Here is a 10,517-nt window from a genome sequence, read left to right as displayed (position 1 = left end):
GCAGGGGGACCCCCAAGCTGAGGCCCCCTCTCCTCTTTCCGCCCCCACCACCCAGTTCCACGTGGTGATCGGCTCGAGGGCAGAGGAAGGCCAGTACAGCCTCAGTTTCCACAACTGCTACAACCTGTTGCGGGGACAGGAGCGGCCATTTGACATCACGGTGAGCAGACAGGATGGCGAGGCCCTGGCTGTGGCCAGGCGCGCCACACCGAGCTTGGCCTCACCAGGTCCCCCCAGCGGCCGTGCTGTGAACTGAAAACCTGAGGCTCAGAGAGGGGGGTCGGCCAGCTAGAGTGGGAGAGCTGGAGGCTGCAAGTCCAGAGCTTGCGCGCAACCCCACTGCCCCCACCACCCCCTCCCAGGTAATGATCCGGGAAAAGAACCCCGAGGGCTTCCTGTCCGCAGCGGAAATTCCCCTTTTCAAGCTCTACATGGTCATGTCTGCCTGCTTCCTGGCCGCTGGCATCATCTGGGTGTCCATCCTCTGCAAGAACACGTAATGCCCTCGCCATTGGGGGTGCCTCCTCCCCTCATCACGCCCTCCCGTCCCTGCCCCTCATGGATGCCCCTACACCCCCTTCTGTTCCTAACCCCCCTGCCAGGTACAATGTCTTCAAGATCCACTGGCTCATGGCGGCCCTGGCTTTCACCAAGAGCATCTCGCTCCTTCTCCACAGCGTGAGAGCCTGGGTCTGGAGCAGGGAGGTCAGGCTGGGGTCCGGGGTCGAGGAAGCTCAGCCGAGCAGTCCACCCCCCACATCTCTGCAGACGTTAGCCCTGGCCGCTCCGTGTGTCTACCTATGTGTCCATCTGTTTTACTGTTGTGGCCAGCTGTCCATCCACTACATCGGTCTGCCTATCCTTCTGTCTCGCTATGACTGTCCACCTGACCAGCTCTCATTGTCCACCGGTCTACTATGACCTTCCCCCACATTGTTGTGGCCGTGACTGCCCATCCCTCAGTCCAGCCATCCGTTGGGCAGTGACTGTCCATCTCTTAAGTCCTCTCACCATCCTGACTAACAGTCAGTTCAGTCAACTTTCTGGCGCCTCATTCGACAGTGATTGTCCCCGTTCCTAAACCACCACCATCCACCTACTTGTAATCACTGTCCATCTGTCCATCCATCCATCCACCTCCAGATCAACTACTACTTCATCAACAGCCAGGGCCACCCCATCGAAGGCCTTGCTGTCATGCACTACATCACACACCTGTGAGTGATCTCTGCGGGGCAGGTGGCGGGCAGCGGGCGGCGGGGGAGGGCTGCGTGCTGCCACCTCACCACACCGCCTCCCCCTCCTCTAGGCTGAAGGGTGCCCTCCTCTTCATCACCATCGCCTTGATCGGCTCCGGATGGGCCTTCATCAAGTACGTCCTGTCTGACAAGGAGAAGAACATCTTTGGAATCGTGATCCCGCTGCAGGTGACTCCGGGGCCCCAGGCAGGTGGCTGGTGGGCACTCGTCGCACCTGGGGCTGCCCACCCACCGCCCCCTGCCCTGCAGGTCCTGGCCAATGTGGCCTACATCGTCATCGAGTCCCGCGAGGAGGGCGCCAGTGACTATGGAATCTGGAAGGAGATCCTCTTCCTGGTGGACCTTATCTGCTGTGGCGCCATCCTCTTTCCTGTGGTCTGGTGAGGACCCTGTCCTGCCACCGCCACCCCCCCCATCATCCCCGCACCACCAGTACCCAGCTCAGACTCCGCCCCACATTCCCAGCGGACACAAGCGGAGTCAGTGCTGACCGCTCCCTTGGTTCCACCCCCATTCCCAGGTCCATCCGGCATCTCCAGGACGCATCTGGCACCGACGGGAAAGGTGAGGCCCTGCTCCCCCAGGACCCGCTGTCTTCCCAGCCCACATCCTGCTCCAGGCCCTTCATGCTGACCCCTGGATGGCCCTTCCCTCCCCTCTGACTGCCCCCCCTGCTCCACCCCCTTCTCCATCCCCTGGACAGGCCCCTCCAGATTAACTGCCCTGTGGACACTCCCCTAAATGCTCTCCCTGTCCCCAGCCCACCTCCACCCTTCTCCCCTTGGTTCTGCCCCCAGTCTCCATCCCCTGACCCCCCTCTCTGTGCCCGCTCCTCAGCGGCAGTGAACCTGTCCAAGCTGAAGCTGTTTCGTCATTACTATGTCATGGTAGGAACCCTGTGCTCACTCATGACCCAAGTGTTGAGGGAAGAGGGGACAACCAGCCGCTCGGTACACCCTCCCTGGCCCCTCCTGCTGTCCCTCTGAGTCCGGCAGCTCAGCCCCTCTGCCTGCGATCCGCGGACCCCGCCCCAGGCGTCCCCAGTGGTCCCGGTGGTCTCGCCGCCCCGGTGGTCCCTGGGCCCCACGCCCACCCCTGTCCCTGCAGATCATCTGTTACGTCTACTTCACGCGGATCATCGCCATCCTGCTGCGGGTGGCCGTGCCCTTCCAGTGGCAGTGGCTGTGCCAGGTGAACGGAGCGGGGAGGGCGGGCCAGACTGTGCAGGTGCGGGGGACGGGGCGTGCGCCTGACGCTGGTGCTCGGACCCCTCGCTCCCCAGCTCTTGGTGGAAGGTTCCACCCTCACCTTCTTCGTGCTCACGGGCTACAAGTTCCAGCCAGCAGGTGACAACCCGTACTTGCAGCTGCCCCTGGAGGACGAGGAGGACGTGCAGATGGAGCAAGTGTGAGCCCGGTCGGAGTGGGCGGGGCTCTGGTGGACCCGGCTGGGGTTCTGGGTGATGTGAGCCGGGCCTGGGCGGCAGGGGCGGGGCCGGAGGCTCAGGGGTGGACCCGGCGGGCGAGCCCTGGCGACACGGTTGGGCCTGGCTGTTCTGGGGTATAGTGTGGCGGGGCTTGGGCATCTGTAGGGGCAGAGACTGGAGGCGTGCAATGGGTGGGACCTGGGCAGCTCGGGGCTGGGTCTGAGGCTCAGTGCGTGGATCGGTGAGGCCGGGAGGGCGCGGCCTGGCGCCCTTCAGCTCCTGGACCGCCTCCTTGCTGTCTACCTCTAGAATGACTGATGCTGGGTTCAGAGAAGGCCTGTCCAAAGTCAACAAAACAGCCAGCAGGCGGGAACTGTTGTGATCATGCCGCCACCTCCGACCAGGCTGCTTCAGCCCCCTTCGTCCTTCTCCGGTCACATGTTCCCACTGTAGCTTCTGTCCCCAAGCGTGGGGGTGGGGGGGAGGGAGCCGGTGCGCAGGAGGCGCCCAGCTCCCTGGGAGCTGTGTTCCGAGAGCCCATTCGTAAGAAGACAGACGGCCTCCCCTTCCCAAGTATGGGGCAGCCCTGTCCCCACCCGAGACCGCCCCCCACTTGCAAATGTACAGTAAGAACCGAGCTGTTTTGCTACCCTAGTTTCTTGCCTTTCTGGGGGTTGAGTTCTAACACAGAGGTGGTGTTTACAATTTAGAAATCTGTTTTCACTGGGTGGGGGGAGGCCATGGTATCCATTGCTTTATACACACAATAAATATCAATTGAGCAACTGCCGTGCGTGGGCTCTATGCCGGGTGCTGAGGCCAGCAGTAAGCAAGACCTAGCCAGTCCCAACACTCAAGGGGCTCACAGCCCTGCGGGTGGAACGGGGGATTGGCAGAGGGACAGGGACAGGGGCATGTCACCAGACAGTTCTATCACAGAGCCCTGACTCAGCCTGCGAGTCAGGAAAGGTGAATAGAGAAGTGTGGATTTTGCAGGCCCAGACGAGACAGCATGTGCAAAGGCCGGAGGCTAGAAAAAATGTTTGAAAAACCCACAAGTGGCTCAGGCTGAAGAAAGAGTATAAGTAACTGTAACCAACATATTGCAACTGCTGTAGGCCACACCCTATTCTAAGGCTTTCGTGGACCATAACTCATTCAAAAGACTTTGAGGCACAGAGAGACTAAGTAACTTGCCCAAGGTCACACAGCTAAGGAGTTGGTGGGAGACTCAAAACGCTGGCCACCTTGCCGTTATTTTCAGGACGCAAAACGCTGGCCACCTTGCCGTTATTTGCTGCGTGGCCCTGGATAAGTGGTTTAACCTCTTATTTCCTCACATGTAAAATGCGGGGTGCCGAGTATCACCTGTGGCGCTGAGCATCCGGCTCTGTGATGCCCAGCAACATAGCCTGACACTTTCATGAACTGCCCTGAACCTTCAACGACCCCAGTTGGAGACGCAACTGTTCACGCAGCTGTAGGCAGACCCCCAAAGTGCGTTGTGTCCCCCCGCACTCCTTACCTCGCCCTTTAACTAGAGCACCCAGAACCACTTTTGAGGCTTTGAAAAATATTCCTCAGTGGGGGCCACAGGCATGGGACAGGGGTAGGGAGCCAGGCTGGAGTCAAGGTTTCCTGCAAGCGGAAACAAGGGTAGCTGGGGCCCAGATGAATAAATTGTCTGGCCAGACAAAGAAGGAAGTGGGAAAGCATTGCAGACTGAGGAAGTTGTGTGAGCAAGGTGGAGAAGCCCAGAATAGCTTGCAAGTTCCACTACAGGGCTGGCTGGGGCCAGTAGGAGGGCAAGAGCATCTGGCAGAAGCCTAAAGACAGGCAGACGTACTTGGACTTCATGCTGGGGCCCACAGACACCAAGGAAGAATTTAAAGGGACACAGCCATACAGGGTCGATGTTTTATCCACGCGCATGCTGGGTAGGGAGAGTCGTGGCTCCCCAAAGATGCCCACATCCTAATCCCCAGAACCTGTGAATATGTCGCATCACATAATAAAAGGCACTTTGCAGATATGATTTAAGTTGAGGATCTTAGAATGGGGGCTTGTTTTGATTATTCAGGTGGGTCCAGTGTCACCACAAGCGTCCTTATAGAAGGGTCAGGGCCAGAGAATGAGATGTGATGATGGAAACGGGCTGGGGCGATGCACTCGGAAGATGCAAGAAGGAGCCACACGCCAAAGAATGCAGGCAGCTTCTAGAAGCTTCAAGAGGCAAGGAACAGACTCTCCCCTAGGGCCTCCAGAAGGAACCACCCAGCCCTGCCGACAACTCCATTTCAGACTTCTGCCCTCCGGAACCATGAGATAATAAATAGGTGTTGTCGTAAGCCACCATGCTTCCGGTCATTTGTTACAGCAGTAGTCAGACCTTCACACAATTGAGGAGCATGAATTCTGGAGTCCGGCTGCCCGGGTTCAAATCCCAGCTCTTACCAGCTAGGGGGTCTTGGTCGAGTGGTCAAAGCCCTCATTTCCTTCATCTGTAAAATGGGGTAGAAATAGCACCTATGGCATGAAGAATAAACCAGCTCAGACACATGAAATAGGGTGCTGTAAGCTGAGCCTCGGGGAGACATGCGTGTCGGTCACACATATTCATGCATCATATAACTTTATCAAAGAAATACAAAGGTGTGTTTTAGAAAAAATCCCCGGGTGCTGTCGAGTAGACGAACTGGCAGAGGTGAGTCTACAGTAGGAAAGACATGGGTAGAGAGAAGGGACAGGCTGGGAGAGAATCCAGGGGCTGGTGAGGGCTAGACAGAAGGGGAGGGGCGGGGAGAGGGGGCGCTCTGGCTGGGAGGCCTACTGGGGCTGTCACTAAAATCAGACAAGAGGGAGGAGGAGCAGATGTTAGTAAAAAAAAAAAAAAAAACACACACCGTCAAGCATATCCAGCGCTCACTACATGTAAGGTGCCAGGCTGAGCATTCTGTTTGCCTGATGGATATCACTGGCTTGTCACCCAAGACTCAGAGGAAGGTCCCATGACCGCATGTCCAGTGCATAGATCAGGAACTGAGAAGTCAAAGTTAGAATCAAGACTTCTGCCTGCTGCATCCTCCCAGGATGCGGGTACCTGGTGCCAAGTCTTCTGCTGAGTGTGCATAGGGTAGACGGATTGATTCAACCGGGTCAAGGTTACCTACCAGTTAATGAGTAATGGGGGCATTGGGGAGGGAGCCCAGGCTGTGTGGTGGAAGGAAAGGGACTTCGCTGTGGGTCCTGGAGGGAAATTCTCAGAAAGCAGTGTAGCAAAGAAGGATCCTAACCTGGAAGTATGGGGCTTCTTGCTGTTCCCAAGCCTGGCAGCGCCTCTGTGGGAAAAGGGTGGGGTGTGGCAGAGAGATAAGTGCACCCAGACAGGCATGGGGTGGGGGAGGGGCACCCAGGCCCCCCACCCAGAAGTCCTCTCCACTTCCTCTTCTTCTCTGCTTGCAGCCCAGCTAGGGTTTGCCAGACAAAACATAGGGCGCACAGTTACATTTGAATTTCAGATAAATAACAGGCACTTCGTTTGAATAAGTGTGTTGCAGACCACCCACTTAGCGTCAGCCCAGGCAGCCTCGCTCTCCCGCCCTTCACGCCCAAATGCTGGGCTAGGTGGGCCACTAACTGGAAGTCCCCCACATGCTGGGCTAGGTGGGCCACTAACTGGAAGTCCCCCACAAGCAGCCTTCCCGGCCCCCTTTCTTCCGGTTTATCTTGCCCGCCATCCCCCTCCCAAACCTCAGACACAAAGGCACATCCCGGGCAAACGCAGGAAGAATCCCTCCTGTCACCGCTCTCTCTCCCAGCAGCACCTTGCTGCCTCTTCCCCTGGGGCTCCCTCTTCTGCCTAGGGCTCCCTGAATTGTCAAAACGGCAGGAACTATCATCAGCCCCATTGTCGAGATGGATTAACTGAGGCTCTGAGAAAAGAGGCACCAAGCCTTGCAAGGAGACAGAGGCCAGGCCGGGAATTTCTTCTCAAGGTTGGCAAAGCACAGAGCCTGACCGCCTAGGGCTATAATGAAACCAGGAAATGGGGCGGGGGTTTAGGGGTCTCAGAGGAGGAAAAGAGAGGAAGTATTGGGCAGCAGGGGGATCCTCACAGGCACGACCCCTCCCACCCCCAGTTTCAGAAGTTGAATCCCAGTTCTGAAGGATATTTGCACTCCATCTCCCCTTCCAAAGAAAGGATGTCGCAATCGGAGCAGAGGCCAGGTTTGTTGTGTTTCCCCACACCTCCGCGACTCCGGGCATGGGCAGGGCCTGGAACAGAGCGTGGTTTACGGGAACTCCGAGCCCATACCCCGTTAACCCCTTCAGCCAGCCCTCCAGGAATCAGGATCCCCACCCCCTGTGCCTCACCCTACATGGTCAACCGTGCTCGAGTCAGAGAGATGCAAGTTAAAATGACTCTGAGGCAAAAATTCAAAGCTTCGCCAACACTCCCTCATGGCGGGGTGCGGGGAGGTGGGGGAGAAATGGACAGTTTCCTGCAGGGCCGGCTGTATGTAAATTAGTGCAATTAGGAGGGGAATTCGGCGCTATCTAGTGAGATTAGTAATGCACACAGACTTTGATCTGGGTTATCGCCTTTCCTTAGAATAACAACCCTATGAAGCCGATGCTGTGATGACCCCATTTTAATGGGCAAACTGAGGCTCAGAGTGGTTCCCAGGAGCTTGATATCACTAATACGTGTCAGATCTGGACAGTGACACAGGCTCAGGACACCTGGCTGGCGAGAGGACGGTTTGCAACCGCAGCAGTCTGTTCCCCAGGTTGGAGGGGGGTGACTTTCACTCAGTGTAATAGGAGGCAGTTCCTTTTAAGCACAAAGAAGTTCTTTGTGCACTGATAACCCGCGATCTCTAAGGCATATTATTTATGAAAAAGCAAGGTGTAACTTAGGGAGACCAGGAAGAATATCATGTGGAGCACACTAATATTTGTTTTTATAGTTTTTGAAAATTTGTAAATGCATAAGATGTCTTTGGGAAAAAATACGAGATTTGTTTGCACGGTCACGTCTGGGACCTGAATGGGTGGCAACAGCCACAGGAGGAAAATCACTTCTTCTCTGTATGTTACTTGTACTTTTTAGGTGTTAAACCATATGAATGTGCTATAATTTTAATAGTAATAATAATATCCTAAGAGAATGTTTATATAAGACTGAAAAGCTAGCGTTGGGGACTTTCCTTAGTGATGACATTTTTTCACCATTATAATCATTCAGGCATCCTTAAGGGAGCCGAAGCCTCCCTTGGAGAAAACATGTTCACCTGGAGTGAACTCCTACTCATACTTGAAAGCCCAGCCAAAATGTCTCCTCCTCCAAAAGCCTTCCGTGACTCTACGAGAAGCAGAGTGCTTTTTCTCCACTGGGGAAGACACTCCACAGGGCTAGGGGTGTCTTTGCTGGACGCTTTTCCTACCCCAGCATGAAAGACTCTAGAAGTGAGATTCATGAACAAAGCTGGACTGGGGGCCAGCCCCAGATATCTGGGGTGGGGGGCTCCCTGGCCCTCAGTGTCCCTCCACTACAAAGTGGGTGTAAGGAGGAAAGGTCCGTGTTTATCAGCGGGCCCTGACCCTGAGGGAGGCCAGGGCTGGGGGCAATTACGCTCATGTGGGAGGAGGGCATGTCCTCAGGTTACTTACCCCAGGACGTGCTGGCCCCAGGGATTGGGAAAAAAACGTACTATTGTGAAATCTGGGGCAGCCCCAGGGTGGGGAGCAGCCGCGGGGAGCCGAGGGCTGGGCTGAGGAGGAGAACCAGGAGCCAGATAAAAGGCAGCCTCTAGCGGGCTCTGCTCACTCCTCCCTGTCCTCTCCCTCCGTCCCTCCGTCCCTCCGTCCCCTGTCCCTGCACCATGGGGCCTGCCTTAGGTCCCAGCCTGCTGCTGCTGCTGCTGACCAGCCTCCCCCTGGCCCAGGGGGATCCCATGTGAGTAGTCACGACCCCACCCCATACAAGGTGACTTCTGAGGTGGAAGTGGGCATTTGTGGGTTCAGGTCCCTGTGGAATTCAGGGTGCGTTTGGGTGTCTGTGAGGGAGGGGTTAGCAATTTGGGCTGCCTGTGACTCTGGGAGTTTGCAGGCTGGGTGTATGAGGGACTCCTGAGGCATCATGCGAGGGGGAGACTCGGGCACTGTGTGATGGGGGGCTGGCTGTTTGTGAAGCTGGGAGTCTGTCAGCTCAGGGTGTGAGTGGCACTCAGTGGTTCTGTGGGGGGGTGGGTTTGGACTTTACAAGATTTGGGAGGAGTTTGCGGTTTGAAGACATGGTTTCAGCATTTGTGGAGATGTGGTGTGGGTTTACGTCGGCTTGCGGGGGATGGATTTGGTTATATTTATAGGCCTGGGGCGCTAGAGGTTTAGGTAGAGGCTTGGGGTATTCAAGGATTTGGGGTTTAAAGGTTTGGGGCATGCGTTTGGGGGCGTATAGTTTGGGAGTCTGAGCTTGGGGTGTCTAAAACTTTAGAGATTAAGAGGGCTTCAGGAGTACATATGTGGGTTCTCCGATTGTGGGTTTGGAAGTCTAGAGACTTGGGGGAGCTGACGGTTCTGATTTTGAGGTTCAGAGGTTGATGGGACTCAGCTCCTGAGCCGTCGGCCGGTCACTGGATCTCCTCCGGGACCAAGGGCTGGGGCAGAGCGCTGACCCCGGCGAGGGCTGGAATGTGGGGTCCCTTGGGACGACCCCGGGCCCCTCTCCCGCAGGTTCTCGATGATCATGCCCAACGTCCTGCGGCTGGAGAATGACGAGACCGTGCTGTTGGAGGCCCACGACGTGCAAGAGAACGTCCCCGTCACGGTCACCATCCAAGACTTCCCGGCCAAAAAGCAAGTGCTGTCCAGCGAGAACACGTTGCTGACCAAAGCCAACGGCTTCATGGATACGGTCACCGTCAAGGTGGGCGCATTCTGGAGCCGGGCCCTGCGGGCACCCCGCCCCTTCCGAGAGCCTCCCCTCTCGGAGCTTCTCCCCCTCGAGCCCCTCCCCTTCCAGTCCCGGCGTCTCTAAGCCCCTCCCCTTTCGAGGCCCCTCCCCTCGTGAAGAGCCACGCCTTCTGACCCCAAGCTCCTCCCCCTTCTGAGCCCCTTCCCCTCTAAGCCCTTTCTTCCTTCAGAGTCCCTCCCTCCTCTGAGTCTCCTCTCCTTCCTGAGCCCCCCACCCCGTCCTCTGAGACCCCTCTCTAATTCCGCCTTCCCTTGCCCTCTCTGACCACTACCCTCTCTCTTGCCTTTGCCCCCTCTCCGAGTACACCCCTCTCCCCAACCTCGAGCAAACTGGGTAGCCCAGGAGTGATGGGCAGGTGTGGGCCCAGGTGAAGGCCAAGAGGTTGGGCCGCGGGCAAGGGGCCCTGGAGCAGACCCCTACTTATGTCCTGGTCCATGCCTAGATCCCGGCCAGCAAGGAATTAAGATCAGAGACGGGGCAGAAGTTCGTGACTGTCCTGGCAACCTTCGGGAACACCCCGGTGGAGAAATTGGTGCTGGTCAGCCTTCAAAGCGGTTACCTCTTCATCCAGACGGACAAGACCATCTATACCCCGGGCTCCACAGGTAAGGGGGCTGGGGAGTGGCTGGAGAGGACAAGGGCAAGGGCAGGGGACACCGGGAGGGACAGGGCCTCACTGAGCTGTCCCTTTCTCTCCCGCCACGTCCAGTCCTCTACCGTATCTTCACTGTTGACCACAAGCTGCTGCCCGTGGGCCGGACCGTTATCGTCAGCATTGAGGTACCAGCCAGGCGGGGGCCCAGACATGCCCGGGTCAGAGACTTGGGAAGAGACAAAGATAGAGAGACAGGGAAAG

The 10,517-nt window shown here is 57.0% G+C and overlaps 2 protein-coding genes across 5 annotated transcripts in view; both read left to right on the top strand.

Moving 5' to 3' along the window:
- The window catches only part of GPR108 (G protein-coupled receptor 108), a 6,862-nt gene extending 3,391 nt beyond the window's left edge, over window positions 1–3,471 (top strand). For 2 of the 4 annotated variants that reach the window (XM_025043554.1, XM_025043552.1), the window contains exons 8-18: window positions 56–160; window positions 363–496; window positions 603–705; window positions 1,144–1,217; window positions 1,310–1,427; window positions 1,509–1,639; window positions 1,780–1,823; window positions 2,097–2,146; window positions 2,367–2,450; window positions 2,542–2,666; window positions 2,995–3,471. In XM_025043554.1, coding sequence (XP_024899322.1) covers window positions 56–160; window positions 363–496; window positions 603–705; window positions 1,144–1,217; window positions 1,310–1,427; window positions 1,509–1,639; window positions 1,780–1,823; window positions 2,097–2,146; window positions 2,367–2,450; window positions 2,542–2,666; window positions 2,995–3,067 — 1,041 coding nt within the window. In that variant the 3' untranslated portion in view covers window positions 3,068–3,471. The remainder of the gene's footprint in view (window positions 1–55; window positions 161–362; window positions 497–602; window positions 706–1,143; window positions 1,218–1,309; window positions 1,428–1,508; window positions 1,640–1,779; window positions 1,824–2,096; window positions 2,147–2,366; window positions 2,451–2,541; window positions 2,667–2,994) is intronic. The other 2 variants (XM_006904149.3, XR_003044915.1) reach the window with 2 other exon arrangements.
- A 5,004-nt stretch (window positions 3,472–8,475) lies between these two features.
- C3 (complement C3) overlaps window positions 8,476–10,517 on the top strand; it is a 29,435-nt gene continuing 27,393 nt past the window's right edge. Inside the window, exons 1-4 of the mRNA XM_006904148.3 lie at window positions 8,476–8,644; window positions 9,421–9,613; window positions 10,104–10,266; window positions 10,371–10,441. Of these exons, the coding sequence (XP_006904210.1) occupies window positions 8,571–8,644; window positions 9,421–9,613; window positions 10,104–10,266; window positions 10,371–10,441 (501 nt within the window). The 5' untranslated portion in view covers window positions 8,476–8,570. The remainder of the gene's footprint in view (window positions 8,645–9,420; window positions 9,614–10,103; window positions 10,267–10,370; window positions 10,442–10,517) is intronic.

This window comes from Pteropus alecto, unplaced genomic scaffold, assembly GCF_000325575.1.
Source record: "Pteropus alecto unplaced genomic scaffold, ASM32557v1 scaffold30, whole genome shotgun sequence".
NCBI classification, from domain to species: Eukaryota; Metazoa; Chordata; class Mammalia; order Chiroptera; family Pteropodidae; genus Pteropus; species Pteropus alecto.
Note: the sequence above shows the minus strand (reverse complement) of the source record. Positions and strands in the feature narration are given on the sequence as shown.